The sequence below is a fragment of the Odocoileus virginianus genome, chromosome 9 (assembly GCF_023699985.2).
Source record: "Odocoileus virginianus isolate 20LAN1187 ecotype Illinois chromosome 9, Ovbor_1.2, whole genome shotgun sequence".
NCBI classification, from domain to species: Eukaryota; Metazoa; Chordata; class Mammalia; order Artiodactyla; family Cervidae; genus Odocoileus; species Odocoileus virginianus.
The window spans coordinates 14,402,474-14,424,222 of record NC_069682.1 but is presented as its reverse complement, the minus strand read 5'-3'; the positions used below and the strand labels follow the sequence as shown (position 1 = coordinate 14,424,222).

The 21,749-nt window shown below is 49.8% G+C and overlaps 1 protein-coding gene across 1 annotated transcript; it reads right to left on the bottom strand.

Moving 5' to 3' along the window:
* Positions 1-2,293: 2,293 nt before the first annotated feature.
* On the bottom strand, positions 2,294-20,678 carry ECHDC3 (enoyl-CoA hydratase domain containing 3). The gene is given in 8 exon segments (XM_070471862.1): positions 2,294-5,821; positions 5,823-5,914; positions 9,256-9,456; positions 12,977-13,081; positions 14,480-14,537; positions 14,539-14,586; positions 19,925-20,103; positions 20,670-20,678. Coding segments are annotated over 8 exon segments (888 nt in total). The 3' UTR covers positions 2,294-5,625.
* Between the last annotated feature and the right edge of the window lie 1,071 nt (positions 20,679-21,749).

Sequence of the window (21,749 nt, the reverse complement as noted above, 5' to 3'; positions counted from 1 at the left end):
GTGTGCAGACAATGCCTGTCAGGGGCAAGATAAACAGTCCGTTAAGGAAACCAGACACCTTGCACCAATACCTGCTGGTTCCAGACTTTTCCAAGGCCGGACTTGTCATTCATGGTGAGATCTTGTCGTCTCTGAGAAGTGAATCCTAGTGATCGTTTCACCAGCAAGTTCTCTGTAGTTCATTTTAAAAAGAAACAGAGAATCCGACCTGAAATATGTCTTTAAAGGGATAGGGAGTGCCACGCTGGAAGCTGGCTGGTTGTCTGAAGTCAGTGCCAGAGCCCCAGGGTGGCTGTCAGCCCAGAGGAGTGTTTAAGTGGGATTATCTGAGCTCCTTGCTGCTGCAGGGATGGATGTTTTCTAAGTGGAACCTCTTCTCCTCACAGTGATCAGGCGAGTGGACGAGTAAAATCGTGGTCACAAAGAACATCACCAGGCCCCTAATGAGAAGCTGTTGACAGAAAAATTGCTCTGACATTCATCAAAATGCCAGTAAATGTCAAGGGAGGCACTAGAGACACCGCAGCTCATAAATTCTTTCTCCAGGGGCCTCTAGAGCAGAGTTTGGGGACGAAACACTTGCTCTGCCTTTCTCCTGAATGGTGCTAAGGAAACTTCCGGAAAACTTGGAGCACTTATTGGGCATTTCACCCTGACGGTCTGGGGGGGGGGTGTCACTAGGAGGGGCACCCCAACTTTCAGTCAGAGCATCCTGTGTTGGGTACCAAGACTGGCTAGGTCTGTATCTCTAGTCATTTAGACCTTGTCTGTGTGATGTCACAGTTTGTAAGGTAGCTGGGTGCTGAGTTCCCTCCTGACTTGAAATGCTAAAGCTTCACACAGAAGGAGCCATCGGCTCACGAATAAGTCAGAATTTATTTTTCCTCTTGGTTCCTGTAGTACTTACTGCCTGTGCTGGTCATTTGGCAACCGGCCCGGTGGCCTCATTGTAAGGTGTGTTCCCTGGCTAAATCCTGTTTCTACTTTTTTTGTGAGGGGAGGGGGTGTTCTTTACCTCTTGCCAACCAACCATAAATTTTTTCTCTCTCTGTTTTATCACCAGAAATGTAAGCATTTGGAGGCCAAAACATGTGTCAGCTGTGCTTTAAAGAAAGCAAATGGACTTTTCAGAACCCCCTGGGTCTGATTTCATCCAATGTGACTCCTGAATACTAACCTACACAGAAACTCTATAAACTTTCTTGGACATACAGAGAAAACATGGATTTAATTCACGTTCTGTTCAACTGCTTAACTTTGCAAGACTGATTTAGAAAATATGGTCTTGAGAATTTTAAAGAAATTTCTCATGTCTGTATCTTGAGCTTGGATGGGGTTGGGGGAAACTGTTCCCTGGCTACATTGAACTGGACCCGGCAAATATCATGGGAGATCTGCTCCGTCCTGGGCAGCGTCCAGGCTCTGAGAAATAAATGACAAACAAGACTGATGTGGCCTGCAGTGTTGGAGCACTGGGGGCATGATACACTAGACTGTGAGTTAAAATAATAATTCAGCGTGCTTCCTGCACAACGAAAGAATCTACAAAGTGATGGGACGTCGCCTTCACCTAAAAGCCTGTACAAGGGGTGGAACCCCTGGATTTCAGACTCAACCCTGCCCCCTACTGGCTGTGTGCTGACAGGCACATCACCTAGTACCTTTGTGTTTTAGTTTTTTTTTTTTCTGTAGAATAGGGTTCTTTATGAACCTCTGTGCCTAGTGCACAGAGATTTTGTGAGGATTTATGTATTTACATCCATAAAATGCTTCAATGGTGCCTGGCACAGAGCAATCACTACATCAATCAAAGCACTGGTAAGCTTTAAATCACACGACATTTTGACCCATACATTTCCCCCCCTCTTTCTAAATTCCTAGAAATTTCTTAAAGTGGTAAGTACCACCTCAATACAAAACTTGGTAAGGTATATATTGAAAACATAGAACATAAAAGCGAGAGACTTCTTAAATGTGTAGACAAATACCTGCAAATTGTTTTTTGGGTCAAAGCTGAGACATCATTATAAAATCAATGAGGACGTCAGGGTACATCCATGGTGGGAACATAAACCCCACAACACTGGACTCACCCAGCCCCTAGTCTTCCTCCCTGCCTTGCCTGTGGCAACAGCCATCTCCCTCTCCCCCAGGGAGCCAGAGAGGGCCAGGTCATCCCACCAAGACACCCTACAGGTCCAGGATGGCCTGCCAGTTTCTCAGGGGGCCTCTGTTTGGAACCTGAAAGATACATTTGGGGCTCCAGACCATGAAATGAAAACCCTTGCATAACTGAAATTTCACAAGTTTATTAATGGTAACAGGTCAACTTCAACCAACTCTGGCCTCTTGATGACTGCAAGGAAAGAATACTCATTCATTAATCAAATATTTTAAAACAATTTAAAAGCTTAGCCCAGTGGGTTTGCAGAAAGCAGAGAGGAAAGGGGGGCCCCTAGACAAAACTAGGCTTCCCTGGTGGATTAGTCAGTAAAGAATCTGCCTGCAATGTAGGAGACCCAGGTTCAATCCCTGGGTTGGGAAGATCCCCTGGAGAAGGAAATGGCAATCCACTCCAGTACTTTTCCCTGGGGAAATCTCATGGATACGGGACAGAGGAGGCTGGTCCATGGGGTTGCAAGAGTCAGACACAACTTAGTGACTAGACCGCCACCAGAGAGAACTAGGGTGATTGCCAGTTTCGATAGAGTTCTGCCCACCGGGTTAGCTGGACACCTTTAAAAGGCTCATGTGTGGCTCCCAAGAATGGAGGATCTATGATGGAGCTCTTGTTCTCCAGGGTAATCAGGTGTTTTCACTCTTCACTACTTCCAGGGAAAAATCCATCTCCATTTGTAGAAGAACATTTTCTTTGGGCAAAGCTACCTGTTTTGGGGTCTTGTGGCAAGTTTCCAATCCAGTGCTGCAGAATCCACAATGTCACAACCAGGAGGACAAAAGGGTCCACGCAGCATTTTTACAGAAGGGGACCTGGGCGCTGAAAGAGGCCCCATTACCCGCACGGACACACGGCTGGTTCGTGGCAAACCTGGGACTTGAACCTGGTGTTCTTCGAGGTCAAACCTGTGCTTTCCTCATAATTCCCTTGGTAAGCAAAGCTGTGTTGCTGCGGCTTGACAGTTTCTGATTGGTTTCCTTTGAGTGCGTCGTTCGTCTGTCTCTCTTGGCTGGAACAGCGATCTTTGGGGGGAGAAAAGAAATACGTATGGTGTCAGGGGGAGGGGATCCACAGTCAGCTAAATGCTGGTTCGACTGTGGCCACTGCCTTCACTTCTCTGAGCCTCTCAACTACCAGGGCAGCGGAGAGAGATCCTTCCTAGGCTAGCCTGGCTCAGCGTATCTGCTGGGTCTCCGCACAGTCGCTGCGGGGAAATTAATCACGTATCCGCGCTGTTTTCTCGAGGGCTCAGGCCGAGCAGGAGCAGATGCCCCTTTCACAGACTTTCCAGCCCCGTCCCCTCCGGGCGCGGGGACCACTGAGCTCAGAGAATCTCCCTGAGCAGCGGACGGTGCAGAAGGAAAGGTGAACACACGCTTTCCAAACGCGGTCGTCCTGTGTGCCGACCAGAGAGCTTTTATTCACTGTCCCAGTGGAAGGAAGTAGAGATGCAAATTAACCCCCAATTTATATCTGCCTTGGGGATGAATTATGTGACACTGGTGGTTGGGTAGCAGGTTTTATTCCAGGATTATTTTCCGCTCCGACGATTATTAGGATTTATAGCGCGTCCCGCGAGGGCACTTCAGCTCACAGGCTGGGAAGCCGGCCTGGAGGCCTGAGAATTTCCTGGTTGGGAGCTATGGTTCAGCGCGTACCGAAACTGGAAAGGCAACTTTTGGTTTTCACTGGGACGTGGGAGAAGGTTTTGCTGACTTTCAACAAAAGCCCGGAGAGTATAACACCCTCTCCTCACTGTGGGGTTTGAGATGGCCGCACAATGACCCCCACGGCGGGCAACCCGAAAGGGCCCCGCCGGCGGCGTTATTAGTGAGCAGATCATCATGGCCAGTCCTTCACAGCCTGGTCTGGAATATCAGCCCGTTGTTTGTCAGACTCCTAGTAAAACAACAAAACTGCGCTGGTGGTTTGCCAATAGTCAAATCCCACGTCGCCGGTGAGCTTGCAAAGTCCTCCAGCAGGGGGCGCGCTTGGCCCAGCTCTGGGTTCTGAAAGGCTGCCCGGTGGCGGTCAGGTCTGCAGGCCCGCCTCACTGCAGCCCAGGTTCCCCCACAAGGTGGGCAGGCTGGGGAGGGCACTCACGGCTTTATCAGCAGACAGAGCCTGGGACACTCACTCTACCCCGTCTCCCCCACTCGTCTGCAAGCTGGAGGTGATGGTGGCCCTGCTCGGCGGGGTGCTGGTGGGCAATGAATGAGGACCTATGGGGTGCTGGCATGTACTGGTGGCGGCTCTAATGATCTCTCTTCTGAGGAACATTCTTAGCAACAAGCTTCTCCTTTCCAAGAAAACACTCCTTGTCACCTTTCTAGACTCTGGCAAGGAAAAAAAAAAAAATCCAATCTCAACAGAAACCCACTAGGAGACTGCCCTTCCAGGGGCTGATTGCCTTACTGGCTTAGAATGAGAACCAGTTAGTGAAGCCTCAAGGTTCTGTCTTTGGTACTAATTACACTTATAGCCACTCAACTGGTAGGTTAAAAAAAAATCAGCCCCAGGCGTGACCAGAGGTCTAGGACATTTCTGGAGCCTAAATGGGCCAGAAGCCAGAAAGTAAGATGTTCAGGTCCTAAACCATCTTTGGGAAACTTAAACACTTGAAGTTAATCTGGACTCTTTACTGGAAGCTGAGCAGAGCTTGGAAATGCTTCCGGAGAAGATGATTCTTCACGGGTACAATGTGTGTTCTGTGTCCCTCCTTTTCTTCTGCAATACTTGAATTCTCAGTCCAGGGTCCAGGTTCCTAGTACCTGGGACCTTCATTAGAGAAGCACCAGGCACCTGCTAGATGTCCATTAGCACAGGCATCAAAGAAAGAGCTAACTGATTTTCTTCTTTTAAGCAGCTTGGAAAATTGGGAAGATAAAATGATCAGTCTCACTAAATAGGTAATCTTTCAAAGACCCCAAAGATTATCCCAAAGCCATAGGTGTGATTATTTTTCAAAAGAACCAAGATTTTCAGAGTGAAGAGTATCTTGTGGAGATTTGAAATGCTTCACCTGTGAAGGCAAACAGCACCACGTCCACCTTGGGGGTACTTTCTGGTAAGAGTCAGGCTGAAATCCTTCCTTCCTGCCTCAGTTTACAGCACCTTCTCCCCCTGTGGGGCGTCCTCTCACCTAAGGTCCCAGAAGGAGCATCACAGGTGGGCTTTCTCACACAGCTGACTCAGCTGAGGTGCGCACGGCCCTTCTGCTGACATTGGCCCTTCTCCTGACTCTCCAGGTCGCCCCTTTCCCAAGGAGTCGTGGCTCCTAACACAGACCGTGTGCACTGAGACCATTACCAATTCTGGAAGAGCAGCTGACAGCTACAGTCACAGGCAGCGGCGGTGGTTGGGGGTTGGAAGGCTGGGCATGGGGTGGTGGGGTCCTGAGTACTGCCCACTGGGCTCACGGCCCCTGGTTCCTCTGATGAGGCTGCTCAGTGTGACCAGACGGGCTTCCTCTTCTGGAGGAAGGCCTTGACCCCCTCCTGGCCATCCAGCAGGCCCAGGTTGTTCACCATGGTCCGGGAGGTGAGGTGGTAGGCAGTCCTGAGGTCCTGGGCCAGCTGCCAGTAGAAGGTGGCTTTGCCCAGCGACAGCACCGGCCGGCTCAGTGAGGCCACCTTCCTCCCGCCACTCCTCCGGCACCACCCTGCTCAGCAGCCCGTGGAGCAGGGCCTCTTGGGCAGAGATGGGCTCCCCAGGGAAGAGCATCTCCAAGGCCACCTGCGGGAGGAGATGGAGCTGTTACTAAGTCGTCCTGCAACCTGGGCCCCACCTGCTCCCGTTCACTCTCCTGACAGCCTCTGCCCAGTTACCTCCTCCTCAGACACTATGTCGCCCATCACCTCTAAGGTCCTCTGTCCCCAGACTCTGGCTGGGATGGCATCTGCAAGTGCCCAGGAGAGGGGGACCCTCCTTGTCTCCTTCTGGTCACATGTCACTGCAAATCACACCGCAGCACCATTCCTCTTTCAGGCTGCATTTTCCTTTTTTGCACTTTCACCACTTACTATAGATTTTACATTTGTTTATTGTATTATCTCCTTTGTTGGCATGTGAACCTCTCTAGGTCAGAGACTTCTTTTTTTACTGCTCTGTTTATTTCTGTATCACCAGCACCTGAAGATGTACCTTGTACATAGTAGGCAGCTTATAGGATATTTATTGGTGAGTGTTGTCCCCCCACCCCCACCCCGACTGTGCCAGGTCTTAGCTGCGGCACACTGGGTTTAGTTCCCTGACCAGGAATCTGATCCGGGCCCCCTGTATTGGGAGCTTGAAGTCTTAACCACTGGACCACCAGGGAAGTCTCTTGGTGAGTGAATTAAGGAATAGATGGATAGAGGCGATGCTACAGACCTTCAGAGGCCAGGCCAGAAGCAGACACAGCTTCTGCTGAGGCCCCATTCCCCATACTCTCTGGTGATTTGCACACGGGCTGGGTAGCTAGGCTGTCACCTAACGCTCTCCAGCTTGTGGGTTCTGATTAACCAGACGGTGAGAACTCAGATTCCCCAGATACACAGAGCCCCTGTGGATAAACAGGGGGAAGCGAGCGTTCCTGCAGGGAGACGTGGCTGGTCTGGGAAGCGGGAGCTCTGGTCTTTCACCGTGCTCCTGGGGCCCAAGGTACCCACTACTGGAGGGGCTGGGCGAGGCCAGCTCTGGGGGAGGGAGCAGCCGCACCAGGAAGGTTGTTTATAAGGTGCAATGAAGATGCAAGTTGAAGTCACCCCGGGGGCGGGGACACTTTGCATGTGGGGGAAATGATGCGCGCCCAGGTTCAGCCTGTTCGGTTCAGTCTGGTTGGCACACGAGAGCTCCTCGCCACGGTTGCTGGTCCAGTGGACAAAAGGCTGCAGCCACCTCACAGCTGGGCAGTTCCCGACGATGACCAGCAGAGGGCACTGGCGACACACGCCTGCTGCTGCAGCAGCCGGCGTGAAAGGGGCGGAGCTTCCGGGCGGGGCCGGTGTGCAAAGGCACCCGCTAGGTTTGCGAAGGTTTTGCGGTTTTGCTTCCCGGCGGATGTGCACGGGGGTGCGGTCCTGTCACCCGTACAGTCGGTGGCCGCTGTACCAATATGTCCCCGAGGGGTGCAGGCAAGCATCGACCAGGCAGGTGTGTTTTGGTTAGGTTTAGATTTCTGTGACTCCCTGGTTTTCCTCTTAGAGAGGCCACGCCTCAGGTGAGGTTTAAGCCGCTTGGTTCTGGGACCTGGGTTCCCTGGGAATTAAAGGCCTGTTTTGTCGCATTTTCCCCCCTTCTTTCTTCTGAAAAACTAATTTAAAGGTTGACACATATGATCAACTTGTAAGTTTCTAGGACTCAATTGCAAACCTTGATTTTAAAAGTTTGTTTTGAGAAAGAATAGATTCTTAGCTTGGAGAAGGAAAGGGCAACCCACTCTAGTGTTCTTGCCTTGAGAAGTCCCATGGACAGAGGAGCCTGGCAGGCTACAGCTCATGGAGTCCGCAAAAGAGTCTGCTATGACTGAATAAACAACAGCAGCAGATTCTTATCTGGACATAAGGGCTGATCTAAAGGTTTCAAAGGCCTCAACACAGAATCTTCCAGAATGTCAGGGGTTGGAACTGAGCAGTGGCAGGTTGGTCAAGCAGAGAGCCACCACTTTTAATGTGCAAAAGGCCTGGAGATGAGAGTTGATTTGCAATTATAACAATTATAAAACTGTTCATAAGCTCCAACAATATCTTTGTGATGTGTTTTAATTTAAGATCCTGGTGCTGAATAGGGACTTAAGTATTTATTGAATATATAACATTTAAGGTAAATGTGTATCCTGGTGGGATCTAGACACCCCCTGACTGAGGACACTGGAGCAAGCTGTTGTGTTCTGAGGGTCACCTTCTCTCACCTGGAGCCCACGTCCAGCTGGTTTTCATGGTGTGGGTGTTTGTAGGTACTTGTGATCAGAATTTTCTCACAAACATATTTCTGTAAAAGTTCATGAGGAGGCACACGGAAGGCAGGCGTGCGCCCCTGAACTTGGACCCTCGGCCTGATTTCCCTTGGGTCTCATTTCTTTTGTGCCTCAGGCTACGAGCAACTGCTGATTTTCCTAGTTGGTGCTAAAATGGACAATATATTCTAGAAAGCAGTTTAGGTTCCCCACCTGCTATGAATCTGCATGTATGCATGCTAAGTCAATTCAGTCATGTCTGAATTATGCAATCCTATGGACTGTAGCCCGCCAGGCTCCTCTGTCCATGGGATTCTCCAGGAAAGAATACTGGAGTGGGTTGCCGCGTCCTCCTCTAGGTGATTTTTCCTGACCCAAGGATCAAACCCACATCTCTTAGATCTCCTGCATTGCCAGGCAGACTCTTTACCACTAGTGCCACCTGGGAAGCCCTATGAATCTGACCCTCCTTTAAAAACAGATTTTCAATTGAGAATGAGGATGTATTTTTCTAGAATGAGGAAACCACCAGTTTTTACTTGAGATGTTCAGTAAACACTCTCACAATGTTATAGGAAGGAGGAAAGCTTTGTGAAGACAGTGGACTTCACTCAGGGCAACGATGGCAGGAGAGCTCTGGGCACGTTCAACACACCGCGTGCAGGACGCCCCTGCAGCCACCGCGAAAGAGACGCACTCAGTGTATCAGCTCCTTTCCAAGCATTCTGGAGCGAGACAGACTGTCAGCAAACAGAAAGCCAGCGACAGTGTCCTAGCCTCTTACACTGGCAAATGTCACCATGCTGTTACGGCTCATGGGCGGCCTTTCTGTGCAATGAAACTGTGTCTCAGTTGCATTTCACATGAGCGCAAAAGATGTTTGCCTTTATGAAGACAAAGCAAATCTGGAAACTTAACCAGCTGTACTGAGGGGCAGGCAAGAGTGAAAAACAGTGATTTACAGACAGCTACAGGGATAACGTCCTGACACAGGATGTTAGTACATTAGCCAGCGCTGCTTTGGGCAGAATGTCCTGACTCACACTGTACTTTCAACAAGAAAGTTCTGGAGCTGACCCTCACAGGCACTCAAGGATCACAGCTGCGGGAGGGGCAGGGGGAGGGCACAGGGAGTCGTTACCTGTCTCGGCACTGCTCTCCCCAAGGCCGCTGCGGGGGTGGAACAGAAGAGCCCTCTGTTCACACCTGGCGTGGCAAAGGAGGATGTGTCACTTGCCACGGCAATGTCACAGCTGGCAACCAGCTGACACCCAGCCGCGGTGGCCAGGCCATTCACCATGGTGATGATGGGGACTGGATGGTTCTGGATCAGCATCATGACCTGAGAAGCAAACACACCTGCTTCATTTCCCTCCAAGAGTGAGGTGGACGTCAAAGCTTGTCATTTTATGTGATTTTACTGATCAGAGCCCCTTTCAAATCCATAAGTGTATCAGATTCTATGGCCAAGGAGAATAAGTTGCATGAAATCTCAACTGTGAATCAGACTGTATGATTTGGTCTCCTTGAGATCCAGGAGGAAGGATCCAGGACTCCCAGGCTCACCAGGCAAGTGACTCCCTAAGGCCATCAGGCCCAAGAGTGGGGTTGTGGGGTCTGAGCCGTCTCTGTCTGACTCCAGGCCCCTAGTCTGACCCTGAGCATGACTTCAGTGAGGGCGCTGTCCTCCGGACCACTCCGCTCACAAACCCCTAGAGAAGAGGGTTGAGTGACTGTGGGAAACAAGCTGCTCTGTTCCAGTGATGGTGGTGTGGAGCTCTCATGTTAAAAGCTGGGACACAGCTTCCTTACTGATTACTTCTCCAGTTGCCACCGTGATTCTCACTTCTACTAAGATGGGGGGAACACCCTGCTGTCATCAAAGTAAAATTCCAAAGTGCACAGAGAGGGGAGCCAGAAACTGGCTTGCGTGAGACCTCTGCCCTCAAATCTCCCGAATTTTAACTTATTTTTGCAGCTTGTGAAATAACTTGGCTAATTTCTCCATCTTTTCCCTGACATGCTTAACCGATTGTGTTGCTATGATAACTTCGGTGTCAAAATGTTTGCCCTTAGACCCTGGCTGGAGGAAGAGGAGGAGGGACTCTGGGTTGGCTTCCCAGCAGCCACTCCAAGGAAAATGACCTTCACGGGTTCCCAGGTTTTGCCTAAGGAACTCACCTTTTGTGTTCATGAACATTTGGCACTTGTCAGCTTTATTCTAAAATGACCAATTGTGCATTTAGGGATATGATATCATATTCTTGACTTCAAGGGGGTCACCTTTTCAGATTCTGGTAAATGCTAATGGCCCTCCTCCAGAGGAATGCACCTATATACCCCCACCCCAAACTGTTGGTGGGTTTAGGGAGTTTGTGCCTATAGGTGAGGGTGGAGATGGTGGGGACTATGGTAGCCAGGAGGCTACATAAAAGCTTCTGAGGTCTGAGGTCTGAGGTTGGACTGCAAAGACAGAGAAGGCTGTTTCAGCTCTGAGTGTCATCTGTGGCCTGATCAACTGAGGGTGTGAAAACTCCGTTGGCTATAACTTGGGCAGCACAGTCTGTCTCCCGCCTTTCGTCTATGAAGGCCTGAGATTTCACATGAGCTGGTTGAGTGATACTTAGGCAATCCAGTAGATCACTAACATTAAAAATATCCTACCCTGATCAAGTGTTTCTTCTCCTTCTCATTTTGCCCCATTCTTGATGTGTAAGTAATTAACCCTCGTGAGGCACTTGTGTTCAGTGACAAATCTACTATAAGATTCAGATGCCAAGCCAGTCCATGGATCTTCCTTCCTTTCCACCATCCCCTCTTCTTGTGCATGCTTAGTCACTCAGTCGTGTCCGACTCTTTGCGACCCCATGGACTGTAGCCCACCAGTCTTCTCTGTCCATGGGGATTCTCCAGGCAAGAATACTGCAGTGGGTTGCCATGCCCTCCTCCAGGGGATCTTCCCGACCCAGGGTTTGAGCCCAGGACCCCCACATTGCAGGCGGATTCTTTACCATCTGAGTCACCGGGGAAGCCCTCACCTCTTCTCATGCAGGAACAAAATGAGGAAGTATTGGCCTCATTCTGCTCCAATCTGCCTGCTGGTTACACCTGCAAACTGAAATCTTGCACAAGTTCATGGTGCTCAGACTTATCAGGACGATTTGATTTTCTTAGACAAAGTCTTAAAGAAGTCAGTACACTTAAACCTCTCTTTTACTACGTCAGGACAAGGTCCTATCTGTGTTTTTTTTCAGTGATCTGCGGGCATCCATATGGTAGAAGCTTCCAAGAAACCTGGCCTTTGTCCTCTAAAGAAGCTTGGCTCCCCTGTGGCCCTTTGCTGACTGTTTAAGATCTCAGTTCATGAAAGTATCACAGCAAAGTGACAAAAGCAGGCCATTTAGGGGAAGATGGAAGGGCTCTGCTGGTTCTCTTTGCCGATTTTCTATTTGGCCAAACATATCAGTAGGAAATAACTTTTAAAAGCACCAAGTCCTATCAAACAAACGGCAGAATGTCCCATAAACATCATTAATGTGAAACGAAAGACCAGGTCTTGGTTCTGACTTGCTTCTATCTCTATGAAGTCAAGTCAATCACTTTTCAGGTTTGTCCCTCCACAAAATGAAAACTATGATCTCCTTAGGGGGTTCTGGAAGGGCGAGGAAAACAAGAACGTATCTCAATCACCTTCCCCTTCCCCTTTCTGATGCTCACTGCTGTCTGGTCTGCATTGAAGGTCTCCTCAAGTATTTGTTGAATCATTAATGACCAAAGAAATGAATGAATAAGTCAATGTATGAAGGATAAAATTAGGTGAAGTAATCCTAGGGTTATGAAACTGCTTTATACACCTTCTTTCTCAACTCTATTTCCAGTTTTCAGGTCGGCTGGAAATTCTCTGTTCCTTCTGTTTCCCTCAGTATCTTGCAAGTATGCATATAGCAGGCGCTCCGGAGAGGCTCATTAAATGGACAGTGTGTTACTTAAGGTGGATTCTATATTTTTGATTATCCGGTTGATCTGATACATGTATAAGTCATCCCCAATTTTGGGCTTCCTCCTATAGGTTGTTGATGTTGTTTAGTCACTAAGTTGTGTCTGACTCTTTGCAACCCCGTGGACTGTAGCCTGTCAGGCTCCTCTATCCATGGGATTTTCCAGGCAAGACTACTGGAATGGGTTGCCATTTCCTTCTCCAGGGCATCTTCCCCACCCAGGGTTTGAACCTGCATCTCTTGCATTGGCAGGCAGATTCTTTACCACTGAGCCACCAGGGAACCCTCTTCTTCCTCTATATCTGTTGTCAATTTCCCTTCTTAATATGGTTAAAGAGACGGAAAAGGGAGAAGAGGAAAAATGAAGAGGTTGATTTTCCTACTTGGAGGCAGTGATTATAAAGGTTAATTGAAAGAAGGGTTTGGAAATAATTTTTTAAATCATTATTGTTATTAATGCTCTCTTTCCCATTGACAGAGTTGTTTTAGTCTAAAACTTTAAACATTTTAATAATCTTAGGTCCTTCTTTTCTAAAAAGCTATAGTTCCACTCTTTACTTCTTACTTAAGATGTGGATACCAAGATGTATCCCATAAGGCAGGAATGGCAAATCTTGGTAGCAGTGTGTGTTTTCCTTTCTTTGGCCCATTGCATGATCAAATGCTAACCACAGTCACTTCTGAAAAGTTGAAACCAAATATTTGCTTGGATGAAGGGTTCACCAGTGACCACAGAGGTTTCAGTAGTTCTGCAGTGGTGACGTATCATAGCTTACATACTTATCTGTACACTAGAAGCCTAATTCAATATTTCATACAGTTATCACTCTCAGGCTTGCAGTGTTGACCATCACCCTGGCTTACCTCAGAACAAGTTCAAAATACTTCTGCATGATAATCTGGGCCTTGTTCATCCGTCAGTTCCTTTAAATCATGTCCAGAAGAAAATACAGGCCCTTCAGCTGCAACGTTTCCAGTTGAGAAAAGAAAAGACAAAGATGTAAACAGCCAGAGCTGAGACAGTCACTTACCTGTCTACTGAATAACTTCAGGGAGTGATCGAATTGATGCTCTGGACACTTAGAGAAAGCTGTTCCTTTTCTTTTTTCTACTTCTTTCACTATGGAAACAGCCTTAGAGAAAGTTAGTGGCCTGATTTTGATAAGAATAATTCCAGTTAGCTGGAAGAGCTATAGCCAGTATTTTATGATGACAGCCCAGGGTGAGGCTCTAAAAAGGTCCCTGGTGGAGACCAGTGACAATACGCATTGTGAAAAGGAGAAGGCTCAGTAACCAACTATCTTCAGAGTTGTCCCCTGGGTCTCAGCTTTTTTTTTGAGACTTGGCCTGGCCTGAGTGTATCAACTCACCCAGGGCCACGTCAATCCACCAGAGCCTTTGGCAGCATCCCTGTCTATTTAGTCTACCCCAAAGGCTGGAATTAGGAAGGTCAGGGCGTGAAGAGAATCCCTTTATTGTAAAAACAAGGGACCTGAGGAGGTGGTTTAGTTGTCATTGTTGTCATTAGCAACAACAGCAAAATGTGATCCCATGACGAGCTGGCAACATTTTACATTTCCTCTGATCACGGCAGTTGTGACAGGAAGTACTGTTCCTTTTAAGCAAGCCAAGGAACAGTGTCATTTGGAAGTGACCTGCCTTCGATGTATCCAGGTTACAGCAGTCAGAGGACTGCTGATCTCTACCAGCTGTATTTCTTTTTTCTTCACCACATAAAACAGTTGAAAATGTATATTCAACTACTGATAAAAGGTCACATTCTCCAGAAACACTGATCCTTAATTAAAGAAATACAAAAGCATCACAGAGCAGTTTCCATATTACTTGTCTGCGACTACTTTAAAATGCTGATGTTGCTATTATTTATACCATCATCATCATCACCAGCTCATCTGCTAAAAATTCTTACTGGAAAAAAGAGCAAGGAAAGAACTGGGCAATATCTGGCACGCATTCTGGCACCACTGAAGAAGGCTGCACACCTCAGCTGAGAGCCTGGTAAGAGTCGGAAGACACCCATCGTACATCCTAACAGCCTGGTCCTAGCCAACCAGGCACTCTACCAAAAGGAGTGGCGATTAAACCCATCGCATAGAGCCCACAAGGACATCAGTTCTCAGCATAGCCTCGTATGGCAATGTTCAGTATCCACCAAAAATGGAAACACATGCTTTTACTGCACGGTAATGTTTGCTATAATTTCCATAGCAGACAGTGTCAGGACCAAGGTTCCTGCCATGTACAGTTTAAGGAGCTTCAAAATAATGCCCTAGTTAGCGAAATTTGAGACACCTCTTCTGGGTTCTGCAGAATGCTGAGGATGGACATTTCATCAATCCCTGAAATGAAAATGACCTTCAGATCCTTGCTTTCAGCTTCAGGAAGGATGTCGCTCTGGAGAGATGGCCGGTGACAGCGCGTTTCTTCTCTTTGGATCACTTAAGATGATGGTCCTGCAAAGAACATTTTATAATTACTGGTTGTGTGCCAGTCAAAACAAATCAGGACCCCTGCAATTCCTTTCTAATTTGGGAACTGTTTTTTTTTAATTGTTGTTTTTTTTTTTTAACTTTGTACTATGTATTGAGGTATAGCCAGTTAACAAAGTTGTGACAGTGTCAGGTGAACAGGGAAAGGACTCAGCCATACATATAAACGTATCCATTCTCCCCCAACCCGCCTCCCATCCAGGCTGCCACATAACATTGAGCAGAGTTCACGTGCTATATAGTAGGTCCTTGCTGGTTATCCATTTTAAATATAGCAGTGTGTACATGCTCATCCCAAACTCCCTAACTATCCCTTCCTCCTAACAACCATAAGTTCATTTTCTAAGTCTGTGAGACTCTTTCTGTTTTGTAATTAAATTCTTTTGTATCATTTCCTTTTAGACTCCACATATAAGGGATGTCATATGATATTTCTCCTTCTCTGTCTGATTTACTTCACTCAGTGTGACACTCTAGGTCCATCCATGTTGCTGCAAATGGCATTATTTCATTCTTTTTAATGGCTGAGTAATATTCCATTATATATATATATTGTATATATATATATATTGTATATATATATACATATATATATGCCCCACATCTTCTTTACCATTCTTCTGTTGATGGACACTTAGGTTGCTTCCATGTCTTGGCTATTGTAAACAGTGCTGCAATGAACATTGGAGTGCATGTAACCTTTCGAATCGTGTTTTTCTCCAATATATGCCCAGGAGTGGGAATGCAGGTCATATGGTAGTTCTATTTTTAGTTTTTTAAGGAACCTCCATACTGTTCTCCATAGTGATTGCACCAATTTACATTCCCACCAACAATGTAGGAGGGTTTGGGGACCTATTTTTAAACCCCTGGAAAAGAGAGCTGTGGGCACTCAGAGGACATTGAGAGGGTTTGTCAACTCTCTGGAGTGACAGCTCAGTCAGAACAAGGGGACTACCTGAAATGTGGGGGCTTTCCTCCCCTTGCTCTCGAGTTGTTTCCCTTTTTTTCCACGTCTGTCTTGGACTATTACCGCCAGCTCCACAGAAAGGGCAGGCATAGGAGTTCCAACATAATCACCACCTAGGCTGAGTGGCTGCGTGGAGTGTCAGACAGGTGGGGCTGGAGGAGTCCAGCATACAGCGCCACCTTCAACCTGCTTCTTCCCATTGTTCTTCAGAAAGAATGCGTAGAAAAGGAGCCAGGAATGAACAACATACGCCCCCGATTCTCCTCCCACCCACACCATGGAAGAGGCAGCCGAGGTGCAGACGCCAGCAGGCACATGCATCTCCCCACCTTTCCTGTAGCGACACTGTGTAAGCCAGCAACATCATTCCTGCCGTCTGAGAATGGGGTGCTACGTGCAGAACTGTTGCAGCAAGAGGGTCTCCCGGCCATGTCGTCCCTCAAAAACCAGCGTTCAAAGGCTTGCTTGCTGTTTTAAGGTACTCCATGAGCTGGTGGTGATAACCCGGGTTGTCACCTTACTGCCTGCACACAGAAATGTCTTGTTTTTGCTCTTATAAGGAACAGCCAACAAGCTAGTTGCCAGGTGTATTTTCTGGTTCCCAGCTGCCTCTGGCTATGTCTTTTCTGCCTTCCTCATTCTGCATCTGGTATTTCCACTGCTGTGTGTGTCACCTTGCGTCTTCCTTAAATAGCCTCTGTGCCTGTTTTCTGGGAAACCCACTGATGACTGAGTTTATTTCGGAGCATTAAGAATAACCATTTTCTCTGGAATGCCACTTTGGTTTTGCTGCCATCTTTAGGTGGTTGCGATAGTCATCATAGTCATCATTTGGTTTCTCATACTCTCTCCTAAGCACAAAAATGACTCATAACTGATATGCTGACAGCCCCAGAAACCTATATTCTGGCAGTGGTGGAGAGAGACTGCTGATAAACCTTCCAGTGAAATAATTAGTGTGCTCACTGTGACAAACCTAAAAGGCTGCCCTCCTATCGGTGACATAGGCTTAAATTAAGTCCTAAGGCCTTGGGCAAAATTGTGTAAAAAGATGCCAGTCCTCAGATGCCCTTGATTTGTTGTGTGTCGCATTATTCCTTTGGCCTGAGCGTCACACACCCTGTCAGAGTGCTCTGAATTGGGAGTTCGCTCTTCAGCCCCATATCACCAGGCTTCTGTTCCTGCCATTCCACTGAGGCTGTTGCCACCGAGAATCCCGATTGCCAGAACTAAACCCAACGCCACTGTGATCCCACCTGCCTTCTGGAAGCATATCCCTCCTAGCTCATTTTTTTGGTGCTTCTCCGGCCACTCCTCCTTGACTTTGGGGATGGGTTCCTCACCTTCTGCTCACCTCTAGATGCCACAATCCTCAGGGTTTTCTCTTCTTGTTTCATACACTCCTCCTGGGTACCTTCCCCGTGGCCTTGGCATCAGCTACACCTCTGTGCTGACCATGCCCAATCTTTGCCTCAGTTCAAACCTCTGAGCGCCAGACCCACAAGTTCACTAGCATGGCTTCTGGACTCTCCTGCCAAGGTGCCCCTTGAGCCTCCTTTTTCCAGTGACCAAACAGACCCCCTGTCTTTGCTTATCTCAGAAAGCCATCCTGGATCGCTGTTCAATGGGTTATTGAGACCTGATTGCTCCATTCCATGTCAAAGGTCATCAAACCCGGTGGATAACACCTCCTGAGAATCTCGCGGGTCTGAATTCCCCAGTGGCTATCTTGTCTTGCACCTGGAGCTTTAACACCGCCCCTTCTGAAAGGGGATCTCTTTAAGAGTGAGGTCACCACCAGGTGATAAAAATGTAAACTTTTTTTTATTTTTTATTTTATCACCACCAGGTGATAAAAATGTAAACTTTCCATTTATGAGGCAAGAGACGGTCCCTGTTGATGCCACAGTGAGCTGCCTGGAGTCCATCCCATTGCCATAAACCACCCACAGGTCTGTGGGGCAAGACGCTGCCAGGCTCCCATGTGGAGGAGACACTTGACATGTATCTGTTGATTGAATTCATGACCAAAAGGAGCACTTCTATTTTGCAAGGCCAGTTCCACCAACCGCCGTGGATTTTCCCCTCGTCTAGTCTCCTGGTATCTCTTTTAAACCCAAGTGGAGAGCACCCTGGAATGGCTCAGCAAGAGTGGGGGCAGCTTTGGAGGCAGATGGACCTTTCTCTCTCAGCCCCCCTGCCTCCTAGCTGTGTGGCCTCCAACAGGCCATCCTCTGAGCTCTTTTCCTCACTGTCAAGCGGGGATGATGTGATCTATAATGCCTGGTGGCTGTCGGGAGGGTTGGGGGTGAGGAAGGCGCAGCACCACGCTCAGCACTGGCCCTCACAGGAGGCAGCACACAGGCGGCTGTTGAAAGCGACACATCAGTGAGTTGCTGCAGCTTGCCCCTCAGCGCCTGACGTCATTCTGCTTTAGTGCTGGCTTGCCTTCCTTCCTACTAAACCATTCCTGACATCCTCCTTTCTTATTTATGTTTGTTTTACCTCTGGAGAATCAGGGAGCCTCCCCAGTGATTCACTGGTAAAGAAACCACCTGCAGTGCAGGAGACATCAGAGATGTGGGTTTGCTCCCTGGGTTGGCAAGATCCTGTGGAGGAGGAAATGGCAACCCACTCCAGTGTTCCTGCCAGGAGAATCCCATGGACAGGGGAGCCTGATGGCCTACAGCCCATGGGGTCACAAAGAGTCGGACACGACTGAGCGACTGAAAACATACACACACTGGAGAATCAACAACACCTTCTGTCATCTGGTTGCCATGCCAAATGGGCCAGATTTGAAGAAACAGAGTTTTTTAAGGGCCCTTCTTTGCCCTTAAAAATGGGCAAGTAGGGCCCCTGCCCTGGCCCTGCACTTTGGAGAACTCTGCTCCGACAGGCCCCCTTCCAGCGGTACCCCTCCTGGAGAGCAAGGAGTCCAGTGGGATGTTGAGATGTGTGCACCTGGAAACCACCACACCCTTCCACACTCCACTGCAGTCACCTGAAACCCTGGAATTCCATGGCTCTGCAGTGGGCACCCTGAGACCTACGGGGTGGCTGTGAGCAGCTGAGTGTAGGTGAAGGAGTAGACAGACTGTGGGCATGCTGCACACGATGTCTGGGACCTGTGTGCCAAGACCCCAGCAAAGCAGCAGGACGGAGTGGGAGAGAGGTGAGGTGGGCCAGGGCAGGGTGGGAAGAACAGAACAAAGCTGAAGGCCAAGAGTGCGCTCCACTGCTTTGGGGGAGCTCCTCAGAGCCTGAGGACTCAAACAGCCTTCCAAGTCTTGGGCTTCCCTGCTGGCTCAGCTGGTGAAAAAACCTTGCCTGCTAATGCAGGAGACACAAGAGATGTGGGTTTGATCCCTGGGTAAGGAGGATCCCCTGGAGAAGGAAGGGGCAACCCACTCCCGTATTCTTGCCTGGAAAATTCTATGGACAGAGGAGCCTGCTGGGTTACAGTCCATGGGGTGGCAAAAAATCAGACACAACTGAGCACTCACATACACCAGATTTTAGCGCTGCCTACTTGTCAGGAGAGAAGGAAATATATTGACCTATCTTGCAGTTTGCTTGATTTGTAAGGTCTAAATACTCAAGACATGTCAGGTAGGCCTCCCTCTGCACTCTTGCTTGGGCCAGGCAAAGGTCAAGGTGAGGCCTGGATGGAGCTGAAGGCCTTCTGCCTTCACCACTCCGCCGTCCAGTTTCAAGTGTGTGCCCAGGCACGTTTTTGTAAAAGGGGTTTAGGTTTGTGGAGCCAAAGGGCAGAGCTCAGTACGGTGTGTCCTTCCTCCTACTTATTTACCGCCCTCACGTGGGCACTTCTGGCTGCGGGCCAAGGAGCAGCTCGGCTAAGGCTGGCGGTGCCTTGGAGCCACGTCAAGTCTGTGAGGCCCAGAGCCCTCTCTACTGAAGGGCTTTCTCAAAGACACAGCAGCGGAGGGGCCTCCCACAAGGCTGTCCACGCTGAGTCCAAGTGCGAGGTCGACTCGGTCTGCGGTTTACGGGCAGTGCTGGCGCCGTCGCAGGCAGCCCCACTTAAACCCTCGGTGTGAATCCTGCAGGGTGCCAGAGGCCATTGAACCCAGGCAAGGGACCTCTGTAAACGCCGCAGCCGCGGATTCCTTTCACGTCGGACACTTCCGCCGGACACATGGACTGCGATGGATAAACGGCTCTGCGGCGGGCGGAGCTGACCACCGACGGAGCCGCTCTGGACTCTGCGTGGGGTGGCACGGTTGGCAGCCGGCCTCCTGCGCCCCTCTCTCTCTGTGTCCCGCCGGCCACCCCCAGCGGAACAGCCCCGCAGCCAGGCGGGCCGCTGACCTGATGCCGTCCCGCTGCCGCGCGATGGTGGGTCGCGGCCCCGGCTCCGGCCGCCTGATCCTGGCCGGCCCCCTGCTGTAGAAGCCGGTAGTGAGCGGAGCCCACGGATCACGCCGGAGCCAGCCCGACCCCTTCGCTCCCAAGACCCGCAGGCCCGCGGCCGCGGCCGGCCGTGGCGGCTAGAAACGCGCCGGAGTCGGACGCCGCTGAGCTTGACGCCGGGGCCCGCGGGCTCTGGGCGCTCCGATGGGCGCGGGTGCGGGCCGGGCCGCTGCGCTCCGATCGCTCCAGGCCGCAGGCAAAACTGGATCGGAGACCCCGGGCCCAGGCTGGGACCTGACTCTTTTCCACAGGTCGTTCCCCTCCTCCCCGCCCCGCCCTGCGCGGGGCCGGGAATCCTCCCGCGGGGCCGCTAGTCCTCCCGCTGCGCCCCGAGGCTCCGCCCCCGTAACCCCGCCCCTGGCGCCGAGTCCGCCCTTGCCCCGCCCCTTGCCTTTGGCGCCCCGCCCCCGAAATCCCTACATCGCCTCTGACCCCGCCCCTCGTGGCGCCCCGCCCCCGAGGCCCTGGCGCTCCGCCCCCGGAGGACTTGAGGGATCAGGCCAGGGGTGATCACAACCTTGCAGGCCTGGGGTGAACACAACCTTGCAGGCGTGCTCTGAGGTTTGTTTGCTTTAGCAAGCCCAGATGAAAGGGTTTAAAAGAGGCGAGGCGTGGGTTGGCTTGTTCCCTTTTGTTACAACACCAAGAACATGGTGGTTTGCCTAGATCAGAAGAAACATGAGAGCCATAGGGAGCGAATGATGTGAGCTACGGGACGCTGCTTTTTTTTTTTTTTTTTCAAATTGCTTCATCCTACTCATCCTATCCCAGGCCTTGCAGGTGGCCCCAGGTCACTACAGGACCTGTGTCCCACTCAGGTACTGGCTTTTGAATGCTCTGTGTCTTCTCTTATCGAGAACCTGTGGGATCTAATTTGTATTGTGCGTTTTTTCAGTGCACCAAGGAGGGTGCATTTCAATGCTTCTAGGCCTTTGGCTAACATCACGAGTAGTATGAGGGGCTTCCCAGGTGACACGGGGGTAAAGAATCCGCCTGCCAATGCAGGAGATGCAGTAGACATGGGTTGGATCCCTGGGTTGGGAGGACCCCCTGAAGGAGGGCACGGCAACCCACTCCAGTATTTTTGCCTGGAGACTCCCATGGACAGAGGAGCCTGGCAGGCTACAGTCCATAGGGTCGCAAACAGTTGGACATAAGTGAGCGAGAGAGCACACACACAAGGAAGGAGAGGGAGGCCCTTCCCAGGCTCCAGGTGGCTGGCACCAGACACTGGTCCTGTGGCTGAAAGCTCAGGTGTGATAAGGGTCCCGGTGTCACTTGCTATTAAACAGCTTCCTGTATTCATCTAATTCACAGAGTCTGGAGATTTGCATGACCCTTGGAAGGGAAGGTCTGGCCCTCAAGGCTCCTCCCTAGTCTGTAGGACGACCCCTCCCCTCAAACTGCCCCCCCCCCCCCCCACAGCAACACACACATAAGGAGCTTTCACACTGAAATTTTGCAAGGATCACAATTATACAAAGGCATCCTCAAGCAGGGCTACTGAACTTGCACAGAGACAGGCTGGGTTCCTTTGAGTGAGGCTCCCTTCAATTCTCAGCTTTATGATTGCTCAGAACACTTCTGTACAGAATAATATTTTGAAATATCAATTGAGATCTCTACCAACACCACCCTCGCTCCATTTCTTGGGTCCTTGTTCCATTCAGGCACAACTCAGAGACACACAAGGGCAATTCTTGGCTTTTGATTTGTAAAAGCC